Source organism: Haliaeetus albicilla, chromosome 19, assembly GCF_947461875.1.
Source record: "Haliaeetus albicilla chromosome 19, bHalAlb1.1, whole genome shotgun sequence".
NCBI lineage: Eukaryota > Metazoa > Chordata > Aves > Accipitriformes > Accipitridae > Haliaeetus > Haliaeetus albicilla.
This window is the reverse complement of record NC_091501.1, coordinates 17,325,672-17,342,063: the sequence shown is the minus strand read 5'-3', so window position 1 is coordinate 17,342,063 and position 16,392 is coordinate 17,325,672. Positions and strand designations below refer to the sequence as shown.

At 40.4% G+C, this 16,392-nt stretch overlaps 1 protein-coding gene across 4 annotated transcripts in view; it reads right to left on the bottom strand.

Annotated features, from left to right (window-relative positions):
• The window catches only part of PDE3A (phosphodiesterase 3A), a 262,985-nt gene that overhangs the window by 33,476 nt on the left and 213,117 nt on the right, over nucleotides 1–16,392 (bottom strand). For all 4 annotated transcript variants that reach the window (XM_069807850.1, XM_069807851.1, XM_069807853.1 and 1 more), the window contains 4 exons: nucleotides 12,483–12,743; nucleotides 9,487–9,641; nucleotides 4,793–4,908; nucleotides 807–1,026 (listed from right to left, as the gene is read on the bottom strand). In XM_069807850.1, the coding sequence (XP_069663951.1) occupies nucleotides 807–1,026; nucleotides 4,793–4,908; nucleotides 9,487–9,641; nucleotides 12,483–12,743 (752 nt within the window). The remainder of the gene's footprint in view (nucleotides 1–806; nucleotides 1,027–4,792; nucleotides 4,909–9,486; nucleotides 9,642–12,482; nucleotides 12,744–16,392) is intronic.

Genomic DNA, 16,392 nt, shown 5'->3' with positions numbered 1-16,392 from the left:
AAAAGTAACATCTAATGAGTAAGGTAACCTTGAAACTGCACTGGAACAGCCTTCTAAATACCAGTGTTTCCCACTATTCTGAACTGGACACAGTAATCTAACTGAATCCTTTTTGAGAAGATCAGCAGAACAACTTTCTTTCCAAAATGCTTATTTTGCAGAGCAGATCTGCATAATCTAATAACGGGCTACTTTAAAGTGTGAAATTACACTGTTACTGTAACTCTTAGCAGTAGAAAGAACTCGGCTGCAGTTGATTTCTGAAAAAAAAAAAATCCCAACGCTACATAATCTGACTCTGCCTAGGGAGGACAGGATCCACTCCTTCTGAGAGAGTGCTCAAAATCACATAGTCTTCAGGCATTGTTGGCACACCTTTATCAGAAGGCTACAGGCCAGCAGCTTTTAAACCCTCGAGTCAGATTTTTCTACCAAACATGAGGTGCTCGCTGTGAAAGACTTGGCCTGTGACCTGAAAGCAACTCTTCACGTTACGGGCACGGCATGAGAAACATAAGTTGTTAACATGAAATCCAACTTCGCGATCTGCAAGTTATTGACAAAGAATTTATTTATGAATCAGACTGTGCATCTGACACACGCGAAAGCTGTAAATGTAGCTAACCTCCTGCACTTTTGTAGCATCAATCTACACGATTACTCTCATACTAAGAACTGCTTAGATATGGTGAAATATCAATACACAATACCGCAGTAAATCACGAAAACTTGTATCGTGGGCTAAAAGAGCTTGTTCGCGAGAACAACGTGAAATGATTCCAACGCATGTCAAATTACTGTCTTACCTGCTGCAGATGACAGAAGGGCTGATAATAGGGTCTGACAGGCTAGGTGCACTCTGAGTAGAAGTTAAGACTTTGTGTGGCTTTAAGCCTTGCTTGGTGTCAATATCTGTAGAGTCTGGAAATGACACGGAAGATGTTTTTCCGGTAGGACTTGTGGCAGGCGTCCCCTGAATCGGTGAATGGCATGGGGAGGTGAGAGGTGAAATATTCGGTGGGATACCTGGCAAGAGAAAAGAAGAGTCTTGTCAATTAACAGAAGTGGCAGATGGTTGCATGAGTTCACTGTGCAGAAATACTCCTCTTGAGATGCGCAGGTACCAGCATAGCTTCCAAATAGAAACATAAGAGAAAACCCTCCTCCACTCTGAGCCAAGCCCATGGCTGTCACAGAGAGATGAAGATCCATTAATATCAGCCACTTCTACCTGCTGAAGATCTGGCTCAAAATATGAAGCATATTCTCCCTGTTGAGCAGGATGCACCAACTGGCAGGCATGAAATGAAAGGCACATATTAGTGGCATGACTATTGGTATCAACATGTTCTAGTGACAGAGGCACCAAACTCCAAATAGGCAGTTCCCAGACCCATCTGCAGTTTCTCTTTGCTTTACTGTCTCCATCTGTAAAGCAGGGACAAGAAAGGCTTACACACATTCCCAGCAAATCTGAATTTCTACATGTGTGAAGACTAACAATGAACCAAAAAAGCAATTTTTAGTAGTCATACGTTATATGAATATAAAATATTGCACTTATGGTGCCATTTCCGCATTCCTCACAGATTTTGGCCTTGATCTTGTGCAGCTTGAGTTTATTCTTCAATATCTGTTGCTCACTATGGGAGACTTGTGACCTTTACCTGTACCACATGGTATTGTACTCCTGAGCTAGTGTATCAGAAACTGTCAATATCCACATGTGTGAACACTAGCAAGATGTAGTTCTCTCTGCCCCTTATTCTATCTAAGCACCACTGCCAAGATGAAATGCATCAGCCAGTCCAGTGTTTGAGACAAAGTGCCGCCTCCTTTTTGAATTCACTTTACATTTTCTAGTGTCAGACAAAAAGGTCCCATTCACAATAAAGTGCAGAGGAGCAAACATAATCTATCTCAAAAGGAAATGCATGTCAACTGACTTACCTTCTAAAGTTCGTAGGAACTCAGCCCCAGTTCATTCTTCAAAGCCAAATGATATAAAGAGCTTAGAAACTTTAACTGGTTTTATGTTTGAATTGTGCCCACTATCTAAATGCATTCCAGACACAAAGATTATGGTAGAATAAGGCAATATGTTCATCTAAGTTTATGAAATACTAACCTTGCAGGGTATATGTGTACAGTTCCAGTGGTTTTTCCTGATAACAACTTACTGTGATATGAGGTTAAAATATGATTTACTGTTGACAATCCAAGAGTTAAAAATAATCTCTGACAGTTACTAAACTGTAATTTTGAGATATCCAACATCTCCTAAGTTTTGATTAGGATATTTCTTCAGCAAACATGTGGTATGTATTACTGTCTTAATTCAATGACTGCAACTAGAATATTATGCGAGTCTTGAGATCAGAAACCTACAGCCTACAGGGTAATTGAAAAGTTATCAGATGGCCATGACATAGGGAAATTGCTTTAAAACACAGAAAGCCTCTGTTTCACATTTACTAATCCTTTGAGATATCTGCCTTCCATCCAACAAAAATATGTCTTTAAAACCATTTCACAGTCTGTTAAGTTGCACAGGGGATTGAGTTAGATTCTTATCTATCTTCAAGCTATATGTTACCAAGTAATCTTCACGACTGTTAGAGAATACAATATATATATGGTCATCTTTCAACAATTTAAAGCAAGCCCTGGGAATTTAAACAGCAATTTTCACAATAATGTTTCTAATCACACCTGGCTTTCTGCTGCTAGTCTGGGCTCCTGTCTCTTGAAATATTTTTGGTTGTGGATTTTTTTTTTTTGAAACAGTGATTTGCCAGGGTAGGTAACCAAAAATAAATGAATTTACCAGAAAAACACCAACCTATTTTCAATAATCCCACATTTAACCCCTTATTGGCAAAAGTGAGAGAAAACATGTTGCTACAGCAAGGAATTTTGAACAATCAAGATAAGAGAAGAATAACAATACAGGAAGAATTTTTTTTAAGTACCTCCATCTGCTTAGGTCCTCCAGAATGTTTACACATGTGCAGTGTTGAAGAAATAAAACAGTAACTTCAATGTGATGTGAAATTACATATGAAAACACTTGAGTTTACCTCAGAATTTTGCCAAAATAGGTATGGCTAGCAGTATTTTAAAATGCTAATGGTTTCATGCATAATTAAAGACACATTTTGTAAATTAACAGATTTACAGATTTAGCTAGATCAACTTCTACCAAGAATTATTATATAATGCCAATGGAGCTAATATATAAAAGTCTGATTTGTATTAACTAGTGCAAATTGAAGCAGTTCTTTAGCTGGAATGTGAAAACAAATCATAATTAAAAATGCATGACTCTAAACAGTCTAAAACATCAAAATTTCAATCTTTTGCACAAAATGCTGAGCCAAAATTTTTACTCCTGTCAATCAGTGCCCCTAGGAATTGCTTGTGATGGAATGGAACTCTCCCTTCATCATGGGGGACCTCATGTATTTGGGCAACAGAGATGACTATTAACACTCTCTGGAAGCAGAAGAGACTAAACGTAAAAGTGACTGATGGGGTTGGTAAGTCTTGTTTTCCAAGTATAGAATATTATACACACACACCCCTTTCAAATTAATGGGTCAATCTCTGAAAATCATAACTCTAAGTTGGATTTATTTTGTTTTAAAACAAATTCCTGGATTCTTGGTACTGTATCTCCATTATTTTCCAGGTTCAATTTTATTCATTTGCCCGCGTGTCTATTACCTTTTAAGATAATATTGTATTACTTAATCTTCACCGTAGTATAACAAAGCAGCTTCTGTACAAGAAGAGATGAAATAAACTCTTCAGTTTGAAAAGGAGATGTGATATGACAGTGCTAGATATGCAGAATAATTGTGCAGCCATATCTTCAAACCCATCCAAGTTAGGATTCTCTGACTTTTCCAATGTCAGGCCTCAGGCGTCTATCAATTTCCATCTAATGTCTGGGTGGCCAGTATCTCTGAGTAACATTATCTCAGCATTATTATATGTTTGGGGAAAAAAACCAGACTGATTTAAAAAAGGAAGTCCTTGTGATCATTTTGAATTGCAAGTTAAAGCATGGGTGAACATTACTTTATCCTGCATTTGTACAGGGAAGAGAACCACATTACTGTGGATTAAGATTGCTTCATGGCTTTCATATCGCCCATTTCATTGTCAATTAAGAAGTCACCTTCTCAATTTCTTTCCCTCAGTTAAAACAAGAGTAATTTTTTTAAAAATTAAAAAGCTGAGTAAAAAGCCCCATATTTCTCATCTCTAAAAATCAGTAAGAACTAGCTGGGCTTTCTCAATAATGAATATACAGAGATAGACCTCTGAGTTATAATGGCTTTGTCTTGGATATGTTTGCGTAAGACAGGTCAGTTGCTGCCTACAGCTCTGAATGGCATCATGTAGGTTGCGCTTCAGGAAATCTCAGTCAGGCAATATACACAGACAGTTAATCTAACAAATGTTATAGAAAACACTGTTCTCAGCCCTGTTGTAATCAAGGGAATTACATAGATATAAATCACAACACAATTTAGTATTGCACTTGCTGCATCATGTCATGACTAACCTCTATAAATCATAAAAGTCAAAACATTTACAATGGCATTGCTATGAGCTATAGTATTTTAAGCCACAGGTGTTTTTTTTAAATAAAAGAAATAACTACATTCATACTGATGGAAAAATAAGAAAAGACACAGATTAGACAGCAATTAAAAGGAGCTGAATGTGCTAGTCACGGGGAAGCAGCTAAGCGAGCCTGACAGAGCCAAGGATGCCCACTCACCTTGCCGGCTCTGCCTTTTGGCATTCAGGTGGTTGGTAGAAGACATGGCGTAGGAGGTGGAGAAGGACCTGCTCTTCGTGATTGTCATCAGAATTGAGCTGTTCCAGGAGTCAGAGCTGCAAAACCAGAGTGCAAACAAGCATTGTTCAACACAGTAAAAAGCCTCAACGGCAGATGTTAAGAAGTTAGGAGCCACAGCAAGAAGTATGCAATACTGAGATAGCACAAAATCTGACGAGGAAAACAGTATCTATCTGCTGGCTGAACTGCTATTTGTGAGGCGCTCAGTATTGTATTTAGCAAAAATATTTACAATGCAGACACTCCAAAGCTGGACTTCCTTCAGTGCTGAGGCCTATTGACTTTATTTATACAAAGATGTCTTCACTATATTGTTCTGATAGTACGAAGAGGCTTAAAAGTTGACTTGAAATAAGTTAAATTTATATTCTCTTTTAACGCCTCCTTAGAAGAGCCAGAAGTTCTCAGTGTAAATGAAAAATCAGTCTCCTTGACTCCTCTGCTGCAACCGCCAAGGGCAGATACCCAGTAACTCTTGGGGCACTGAAGGAGCTCCTCAGGAGGCTGGAAGAGGTGCGGAAGAGCCCTGCATTGCTGTTGCTAGGGGTGTGCCTCTGCTCTGGGTGAAGCACTTCATGCTCTAGCCAACTGAAATGCACGCTGCATCTCAAAAAAAGTCCTACTGACAGACCCTGAAGACATCGGTCACTGATCCAAGAGAAACTCACTGAAGGAAAATAGGGTGCATGCGTCTGTGTGTGTGTGGAACAAGTCCTGGTCCCCTACACCAGGATGGGCACAGGCTTTCAGCCTTCAGGCTATCACTGTGTACCAGAAGAGGCCAAATACTTCTGTAAAGCAAAACAATTGTATTTATCGTTGTTGTCCCGAACGACACTCATCAAATGTCAGCCACTTGCAGGGTTTTAGTGCTGGCTCTTATCATGAGGCCTATGACTTCTCTGGACAGGTCCGCTAGGCCTCTCAAGCTCCACATTTGTCTTTACAGCCTCACATCCAAGTGATGAGATGACATGCAAGGCAGAAGACAGCCTTTTAAAGCAGCCTAGTCCCAGCTGAACTTGAGAAAAACTTGGGAAAAAAAAGTATTCTGAAAGGAAAAAAAACATGTAACATTGTCTTAACTCTACAAACACCTAATTGTTTTGGAAGAGCAAACACTACGTACAAAAATATTTGCTTGTTGGCTGGAATTCCTATAATCTGTGATGAAGTAAGAGAAAGAAAGAATCCAGCTGTTTTTTTAATTATTTTGTTTGTTTTGTTTTGTGGTTTTGTTTTTTAATTGACAGGAAGAATGTAACACACTGGCCCACTGTAAAGAAAAACCAAACCAAACCAAAAACTCCCAAAACACATTCTTTGACTTCTTAAGGGAGAACCAGTGGACATAGAATTGACTGAAGGAAGGAATGTGGAAGATCTATTGTTTTTCCCAAATCATTTGAAGCTATAAGAGGACCATGTTTTACCAGTTTAGTGACATGGAGTTGGAAGAATACAGGATTACTAATCTTAAACAGAGATTTAAGGGAGATTTTTGCAAATATGTGACTATAGAAATCTAGAGGTGATGTCCCAGATTGTGAAGAACAAGTTGCAGATTTTGTGACTGCAGAATCTGCCACCGGGCAATTCCAGTGTCATTTCCGCTCTCCTACCCTTCAAGCCATGAAATGTTTCTTTCTCTGTGACCTATGGTGTCCTTGAATTTGGTACAGGGGAAGTGGCAGATAATCAAGATTATTTTTTTTTCCCTTCAGTTCACAATTCTTTTGCTTGAAAGCAAATCTGTATTGGTCTGCCAAAATTTTTAAAGCTAGACTTACAGGATTCATTTTTCCACTTTCTGGAATACACATTGTTTCTCCTACTGTAAAAGAAGAACTGCAAACAGTAGGCTGTGAGGCTTGACAGAGCTATAATTATCCAATTGGTGACATTAAACGTAGGAAGAATTGATAGCCTGCTTAGTTGGCTCATCATGCAGAGTTATATAATAACCGTAGAAAAGGACCAACAATAATATTTAATTGCTCTCCTTCTCCCTCTGATTCCCATCTTAGGATGCTTACATACTACGTGAGAGTCTGGGATCAACAGTGTAAATCAAATGCACCCTGGGAACCACAGGCCAGTGACTAAAGAACATTTCCATTTGGTTATAACTTCTTTATATTTACTTTTACTGAGATACATGGAACTCCTCACAAAGGGAGCTTTGGCTAACCATGTGTTTTTCTTGCACCAGACATTCAGTGCACTCTGCACGCTGCCTTGAGCACTTAGGTGCCTTGCATGAGAGCCTCTTCTATGGGAAAGGTTTATGTATCTGGAAGAAAGGCTGACCAAGGCAGATCTCTGGGGCTGCATTCACCCAGGCTATCCAACAGCAAACACTGGTGATGTCGGGCCTTCTCAGGTCTTATCTTTTTCTGTACTACCAGAACCAGATTTTGAATTGCAGAAAAATTGAATTGCAGTCTTCTGATATCACGGTTCTGAATTCTCTTCTTGAATTAGGTGCTTTTGCTCTGCTCTTCCTTTCCCCATAGCAAAGCATGTCTCCACACTCCCTCCTCATCCACCACCTCAAAGATGGTAGCACTGGCTGAGGTGGGGAGGGGACCTGAACTTTATCCTCAGAGGGTGGCATTGTAGCTACCAGGCTGCATGACTGACTGCCCTCTGCCTCTCCTTTGAAGGCTCTGCTCTTTTCTGAGTAGGACAGAAAAATATTCATGGAGCCAGAAAGGAGGAAATCCTGTTGAAATAGCTATGCAACATATCATAGTTAACAGTGCCTGGAACCCAAGTCTATCTTCTCACAGATGAGCGCTCCTCCCGCAAGACTAACATTCATTCAACTCCTTCCTTCACTGGCTGCTACTGGATTATCTGCCACAGCCCTTGTGGAGGGTTAAATGCAGCTCACCTCAGGCCATCTGGTAGCACAGAAGTCCCAAAATGCAAGGTACCTAAGTCTGAACACCCTCAGGCAGAGAACCAACTTTATTAGGGTAGGGCTCTGCAAATGCTCTAAAGCAACCAGCTGCTGGCTGTAAGCAGCTGAGTGGACACAACTTCTCTCTGTTTCATGGGAGGACTATGTATTGTATGATACTGGCTCAGGGACAGAGTGAGCAAGGAATACCTAACTCCTATAGTCAGTCATGAGGGACTACAGCCATAAGGTAAAAACCCATCTCTTCAGAATAGTGACAACTCGTGTGGTTCTGGGTGACTCTGAACGACTTTCAGGGATGTGCTTTAGGAAACTGGAACTAAATTTTGGTTTGGGCACAAAATGGAGTAGGTAGGTACCTCAGCCTATGCAAATGTCTTTGCAGATCTAGTGCTCTGTTTCTATGATGCACTATATGAACATAACTTTAAACTGTATGTGTCATGATTGAATCCAGAACTCTTTTTCCAGACAAGACAAACAAATAATTCACAATTCCTCCAGTGATTTTGCTGAAATTCATTTCAAGGCTTTATTAATTATTGCATTGTAGTTGTGACTCTTCCAGTACCAGCACTTGCTTACAGAACCCTTGAAAATATGGGTCATCTTAAATAAGTAAATATATCATTAATAAAAGTGGGATTCAGTCTGCACGCCAACAAAACAGCTGTGTGTATTTGCTTCTTGTGGCAAATTAGGAAAAGCCTTTTAACTAGATGAGACAGTTGGGATTAAGGATGGGACAGCTGGGATTCTGAATCCCAGAAACTAAACTCTGTGGTCAATAGGAAAGAAGCGTTCCACTGCAGTGCTTAAAATTAGGGAAAGTCCAGCAACCATCCTGCACGAAAACTTTACACTGCTCATTTCATTTTCAGCTTTGCTTTCAACCTCTACTAGCAAATCTTTCTTTGTAATTTTACTCCTAGATTACACCTTTTTTTTTTTCCCCAATGGTAACACATCTACTTTCTTCTCTGCACTAAATCACTTTTTGACTTATCTAACTCAATGGTTTTTATTTACGCTGGTATTGCATTTGCATAAGTTCATTCAGGGAGCCCTAAGCACTTCTTATATTCTGGAACTAAGTGTGTACATGGGATGCAGGGCATGTACAGTGCTGTACAGTCTGATGATACTCCATTTCTATGGACAGAAAACCGGAAAATTGTGTATTTTAGGAGGGTCCACTTAAAATCAGGGTTTGTGTTCTGGAAGTTAGTATCTAGAGGATGGAGAAGTGATTTATGAACTGGTTTAATGACAGGGCCATGTCACTAGGTGTGTTCTTAGAAGTGATGTTCAGAGGTTGGGTTACTTGTTAGAATTTTTTCTTGGCTGGGCAATACCCACAGAGGAAACCGCTGCACATCAAGAAGACTTTAACCAGATATCTTGCCTTGTTTCTAATGTTATTGTGCAATTCTCTACTTCGTTAGCACAAATATATTTTTTTTCCTTTTTTTATTTTTTATTTTGCTTCCCAATAATAGGAATAGTTTTGGCATAATCTGACTAAAATTGGGAATGCCACTTCTTTGGCAACCCAATTTAGAGAAACATGAAGAAGTAGTTCTAACACACTTGGGAGTCAGCATTTTTAAATGAGGGACATCATCACACAGAACCAAATAAATTTGCTGAAAGAGAGACGTAAAAGAGAGAAGAGGTAATTTGTAACCTGGATGAACATGACTCATGAGGCTTGATGCTGGCACTGCGATCCCTTCTTACGGGAGCTGGCTCTAGCGTAGGTAATCCTGTCGCTGATGTTGTTGTGGTCCAAGTTGAGGACACCCGTCTCAGCAGTCCTGGAGGCAAGCTCCTCCGTAAGCGCTAGAGAGAAATCGGTTGCTTAGAGTTTATATAGGCTTACAAAAACTTTAAACATGAAGAACAAAAATATTTCCATCTGATTAATTTTGCCTGACAACACCTAGTGAGGTACCTTAAATCTCAATTCAACCAGGTATTATGGTGCCTACCTTCTATTCAAATCAACACAGGCAGTGCTTTAAATGCTTGGAGGGTCTGGACCATCCTCCCTATTTCAAGTTTAAAAAAAGGTATATATCCACAGCCCCGTAGCCACAGATGTTCAACACTTGGAGCTCTCACTGGAGTCAGCCAATGTTGGTTCTGCTTTTTAAAAATTTTGGTCTTACATGATGTGGCCAAAGGCACTTAAACTAGTCATCAGGGCCACAAAGGTGACTGAGGGATTGGAGCATCTTTCATAAAAGGAAAGGCTGAGAGAGCTGGGATTCCTCAGCCTGAAGAGAATGTTCAGGGGAGATCTTACCAATGTATATAAATACCTGAAGAGAGGGTGCAAAGGAGATGAGGCCAGGCTCTTTCTAGTGGTGTCCAATGACAGGACAAGAAGCAATGGGGCACAAATTGAAATACAAGAAATTCCATTTAAATGTAAGAAAATATTTTTCACTGTGAGGATGACTGAACACTGAAAGAGGTTGTCCAGAGAGGCTGTGGAGTCTACATCCACAGAGATACTCAAAACCCAGCTGGACATCCTCCTGAGCAACCTGCTCTAGGTTGAGCCTAAAGAAACCTGCTCCAGGCTCAACTTGCTTGAGTTGAGGGACTGGACTAGACAATCTCCAGATGTACTTTGAACCTCAACTATTCTGTGATTTAAACTGGCATGAAAGCTCAGAATCAGAGATTCAAGGCAAGAAAGGCTATAAGAAAAGTAAAGGAAGGGAGCTCCAACTTTTTTTCCTGCTATATCTACGATCCAGAGATCGCCAACTGAAATAAAATTTTCATGCTCTGGCATATGATGTCTCCTGAAAAGCTTAGAGAAAGCATCACTGTTTACAGCAGATTTTTCTTGACCACCCTGCATTTTTCTTTCACCTGACTCTTCCTTTTCTCCACTAATGGGGCTCACATTGTTTTTCTGAATTTTTGAAGGCAGAGATAATAAAGGATGATGATAGAGAGTCTTTGTGGATCCAGATTTGCTGTTGCAGATGCTATAATTTTGTAAGATGTTTCTCTTATAGTTCTCATGAAGTGTTTATAGTTAAGAACTAAAATAAATACGTCTCCATGACAGAGAGCTTTGACTTTGCCAGAGAGTGAAGAGAGATGAGATGGAAGACACTTGTGGTTCTGAAGCTCAAACTTACAGATAAATATGTTAACATACTATCTCCTTACCCAAAATGCTCAGTCAGATGCTTAAGGTAAAGACCCTAAATCTATATTTAGACACTTAAATAAAGGACTGCAAACTATTAGTTTTATGAACCGTAATACATTTAGGTCAGTGAATTCTTCAGTCAAATTAGTTCTCTGTAGCATTAGCTCATTTCTTCATCCTTCATTTCTGTTCTCCTCACTAGGTATTATGCAACAGCAAACTGGTATCTGTTCACTGTGTTTGCTCATGCGATGGCAGTGTTCTTCCACTTAACTTTTCCCCTCAGAGCCTACAGTACAGCCATTATAGACATGTGCACTAAAATAAACTGGAAAATGTGCTTAAAAACCTGTGAACATCCATTTCATATATACAGCTGCTCCATAGGCAGGGTAATAATTATCATCACACTAAAATATATTAAAAAAAGAATCACAAGTGTTGCAGTTCAGATGCTGGGAAATGCTGGAATGAATGCTGGCTGTGCCATTTGAACTGTTAAAAGCATTCACCTGTGCAACGTACTCTGCCTATATTTAATTTTACAAGGGAGACTGCAGTACAAAAGTATTTTGGTTTCGTTTCAGAAGTGAAATGTAAGCCTCGCAGGACAGCTAATTAGCAACGAACCTACAATTCAAACTACTTCAAAGCTGATGTGTTCTTTCTAGTTGTTCACTTTCTAAATGTGGGTGGTTACCACTGGTTATTTCCTGTCGGATTCCTAAGTATTCATAAAGCCATCTGTCAAGGCAGTAATATATGTATTTTTTTGGTTCAGTCTTCTTTTTCTTCTCAAGACTACTTCTCATGAGCTCACAATATTTGTCATACTAAGTATTGTGGTGATCTTTTTTGTTTGTTTGGTATACAACATTTTAAACTTGATCCAAAGCACCTGGAGGTCATCAATAGAGACTTTTTCATCGACTTAGATAGGTTTCACACCTCTAGCTAAGGGAAGGAAGAGGAGACTGAAATTCATACATAATTTCAAATGCCAATCCTCAAAGTGGGCAAAAAGGTCCCTCATATTACTATTTAATTCCTCACTGCTCATTGAGTAGGATAGTCACCCCACATACAGTGGCTCAAATCTTTTGAGTGGGAAGGGAATTTCTGCGTGAGAAGTAATGGGGCAGACTGGTGAACCTGGATGCTGAAAGGCTTTTGCTTGCTCTGCTCCCTATTATTTTTTCTCTCTTAAGCTCCAGCCAACACCTGTGAGGAAATACGCACACCATCTATGTGAGCTATCCTGTGTCAAACATCAGCTTCTAAAGATGCCTGAACCAAAGTTAACCTGGCCATGAGTTGAAGGATACACGGGAATCGTCCTACTATGACACCAACAGTCTACTTAGCTGTCCTTTCATAGTAGAGTATGATTAGTGCATAAGATGTTAATCTGAAGCAAACAAAAAGCCCAGTGACATCTCCCACTAGTCCAGTGCTGCCTCTTCAGGGAGAGCCAAGTTAGAAGATGATAGACAGGGTCCAGTACTCACCTTGGGAATAGCTAGTTTCTCTCCTTTCTCCGGACACTCCTCTGAGTCGGAGCAGGTGTAGTTCTCACTGAAGGACACCAAAGGGTTCACCCTTGGCTTGTGGATGGCCTGGAAGGTTAACTGCGTATTAAGCAGGTTGCTCACTGTTCTCAGTGAAGTACACACGTTGGGGGGCAGCGAAGGATCTGCCAGAAGGTCTGTAATGAGCCCATGTGCTTCTCCCATGACAGCAATATCCACTGTGATACTGGTACCAGAAGACTAAAGAAGACAAAAATAATACATGTAAGACAATAGAAGAGAACAACCTGCTGAGCAGTATCTAAAGCTGTGGTGAGGTCTCTCCACAACTTTTGTTAAAGCAGTTACCCACAGAGTGGAAAAATAATAACATGAAATAATTCTTTAAATAAGGAGAATCATGCTGAATAGATTGATCATCAGGCATAACGCTCACAGTCTGCGAAGAGTTTGGAATTTCATCATATCTGATTTCATGGCTTTCACCATCTGCAGCTGACTTAACCCATCTGAATGAATTGTTCAGGCTCCCTACAGAGACATGGTCAATGGCCAGGGGCTATTTGCACAAATAATTTTGGAGACATAGCTTAGGATGGGAGGAGTCTCTCTTGAGAAATGCCTTTCTACTAACTACAGAGGCATCTAGAACAACTAAAGTTCAATGCTTATACTTAGATGAACGAAATGAATCCCAAGCATATACTGAGATTTTAAAAATATCTCCACGCTATTAAAATATAGCATTCTGGTATGGTGGCAACAACATTCTTCTCCAAGCAATTGCATATTGGGCACCTATACCAAAATTGAAATCGAGTAAAAAGTGGATTTTCCAATCATTATTTTATTCAGACAGAAGTGATGAGAACAGTTACTCTACAGACTTGTACAACCGATTCAGATGGTCCTTACTTATTCTTGGGTTTGAAATATATACCTAACTTTACATATATCATTTATGAAGAATTATTAACTAAAGTGATGCGTAAGCAGAAATAATATCAAGAAGCAGCTCACATCACTGGCAAATCTTACATGCCCTACCCAGTACACATATATAATTGATCTGTAAATGACATACTGCAAACCAACTGTGGCTCAGGCAAACTGTCTTCATACATGTAGTCCATCCATCATGCACACAGGTAATCTAACACAGCTGTAGCACTGGGCTTCCAGTGCATGCACAACAGGGTTGATCCATAAATGCATCTTTGAGTTTCTCCAGAACCTCCCGACATTCAGCAGCTCCAACTACCATCTGTCCCAAAACCCAGTAGTGCAATATATTGGCACTAAAAGAAACAGTCTATTGCCAAAAGCAGGAAAGTTGTCAAGTCTGTGAATTGACAGCTATATGATACAATTGCAAAAGACTGAGGATCTTTATGATCTGCTAGAACATTGAGATCAGATGCACACAGAAGTAGAACAACTAGAAAGGCAAGAGGCATATGAACTTTCAATGCAGCAGTGACATTTCAGCCTCACTAGCTGGTACTCTATAAATCACCATAAATTCTATGTGGAATCACTAATTCAAGACACTCTGAGACCGACCATTTTTCCTTTGCTGTGTGTCTGACACATAAGCCAATCCTGCTGCTACTGTTTGGGACTTTTCAGCAGGTGTACGTGCAGTTTGCTGGAGAGACCATTCCAAGAGATTTTGTAATGATTTGTTTTCATGTATTTCTTAGAAAAATCTAAGATATACGGTTTTTGAAGTGGGGGAGTTATGCCTGTGAAAAGAGCATATGGGTTTTTTGGAGTGGCAAGTGCACAGCATGGAGAATTGGACAGACTGCTTAGCAGGAGAGTGATCAGAGCCCCGGCCAGGACTGACTCACCAGTGACAGCATTTATGGACCTCACAACACATCAAAGAACAGCGTAACAGAGCTTGACACTGCTTTGTTCTCACAAAAGACTTTACAGGCAATAGCAAAGTATTTCTGAGGAAAGTGATATATTAGTGAAGTATAGCTAAACCTCTCCCCACTATCTTCCCAACTGCATAGTGTGGACATCAGGCCTTTGGCAATAACTGTTTCACTACACTGATCTGCTCCTCATGTCTTACTTGCTAACACAGGATCCAGTCCTCGTGTCCTACCTCTTGCTAACACAGAAGTAAGCCACAGGACCAGAAGACAGGCCTCCTCACTCACCATCCTCTCATGCGAACAGAAAACCAGCCTCTTCTGCTTACATTTCTTTTCTTTGCCATGATATGAAATAAAATACACCAGAAACTATTCGATATACTGAAGTGCTATTTCATCCTACTGAAAAAAATTAATGGCTGAAGTTAATTTAATGGCTCTTTCATTGCTTAACCTCTCAGGAGCATGCAGAAGATTCTGGCAGATGCTAAAGAAAATTCTTAAATTAAAAGACAAAGCTTGGGGTGGGAGGCATTACTTATCTATCTTAACCTCAGCCCTGAAAAACAAACCAAAGGGGAGTGAGGGAGAATACATCATTCCAAGTGCGATAGAAGCTTCATATTTTCAGCAAAACTGCGTAATCTACAGTTTGAATTCTATTAAGCCTGGAGCCTGGAGTTGTTGACTGCCAATCAGAGACAGAGATTAATACTTCAATGAAGTAAACAAGTCTGACTCAGCAGGCCATAAGCAGAGGCCCAGATTTTGTGCAGCAGTACTAATATTTTGCAAAGCAGCCAGCATTGTTCTCCATGATTAGTACCAAGTGGGGAGAGGGAGAGCCTTTCCCTTCTCAACAGTGAATTTCTGCCACATGGCTTCTGACAACACATGGGGAGACCTTGTCACATCTTGGTGACCCCTGCCTTGCGTCTGGGACCCAGCAGATTTGTCCAACTCAAATGCCAGGCTGTGCCGAGTTATCCGAGGAGCTGGCACTGAGGCCATACGGCCCAGGAAGAGGGACCCACACACCAGGTCTGCATCCTCCCTCCTGAGCTGTGACTGCACCTCACTGCAAAGGACAGTCTGCACTCAAATCGAGTTAGGTACTTACACGCGTAACACACAATAACACTCCTGCAGCCCACGCCCCACCAGAACAAATCAGTGGAAACAAAGCGATTCTCTCTTCGGAAGTGTGCCTTGCACGCGGGAAAGGCTTCAGAGCTTGGCAATGGCACAGGCGATATATGACCACGACCTCACCCTCTGTACTACGTGCACTTCATACAGCAAGGTGGCAGGACCTTTTGCATTTTTGACCAAAAGGGCACTACCTGCAGATCTAATGCTTTCAACTGACAACTCACACGAAACCCACGCGGCCATCCACCCTGCCTGCATGGAGCCCGCCCAGAGACGTCAGCTCCATGCCTGTAAGGAGGTGAACGCTGAATGTCCCCCACCAGGGCTGAAACGGGACCGATGTCCTGCCAGCATAGCCCAGCCAGGGTCACCACAAAACACCAACGGTTACCAAGCTGTGCAACAGGACATATACTGCATTGCACAATACTTCAAAGTGAAAACACTTCACATGGTATTTCAAAGACATCACTGTGCTGCAGTGAGCTGAACTACTCATAATGCTTAGAACCCTTAGAATGAGAGCATATGTAAAAGGAGCACAGACCAAACTTAAATTCCTCTCAAAGAAAGAAGCAGAAGAGGGTAAACACTGCTCTAATCCATTGATTTCAGTACTTTAACACCACATCCTAAGTTGGTAAGGTTTGTATGTTGTAATTTTAATTGCACAGAACTCATATACAGGAAAACAGTTTCTTTTTTGAGCAGTTTGAATATTTCATCTATCTCAGGATGAATTTAGAGTACTACCAGACTAGTCTGACTAGATAAAATTACAGGTATTTATTATTTTCTAAAAACTTCTAAAAGTTACAAACTGAAGGCATGAAGACATTTTAAAATAT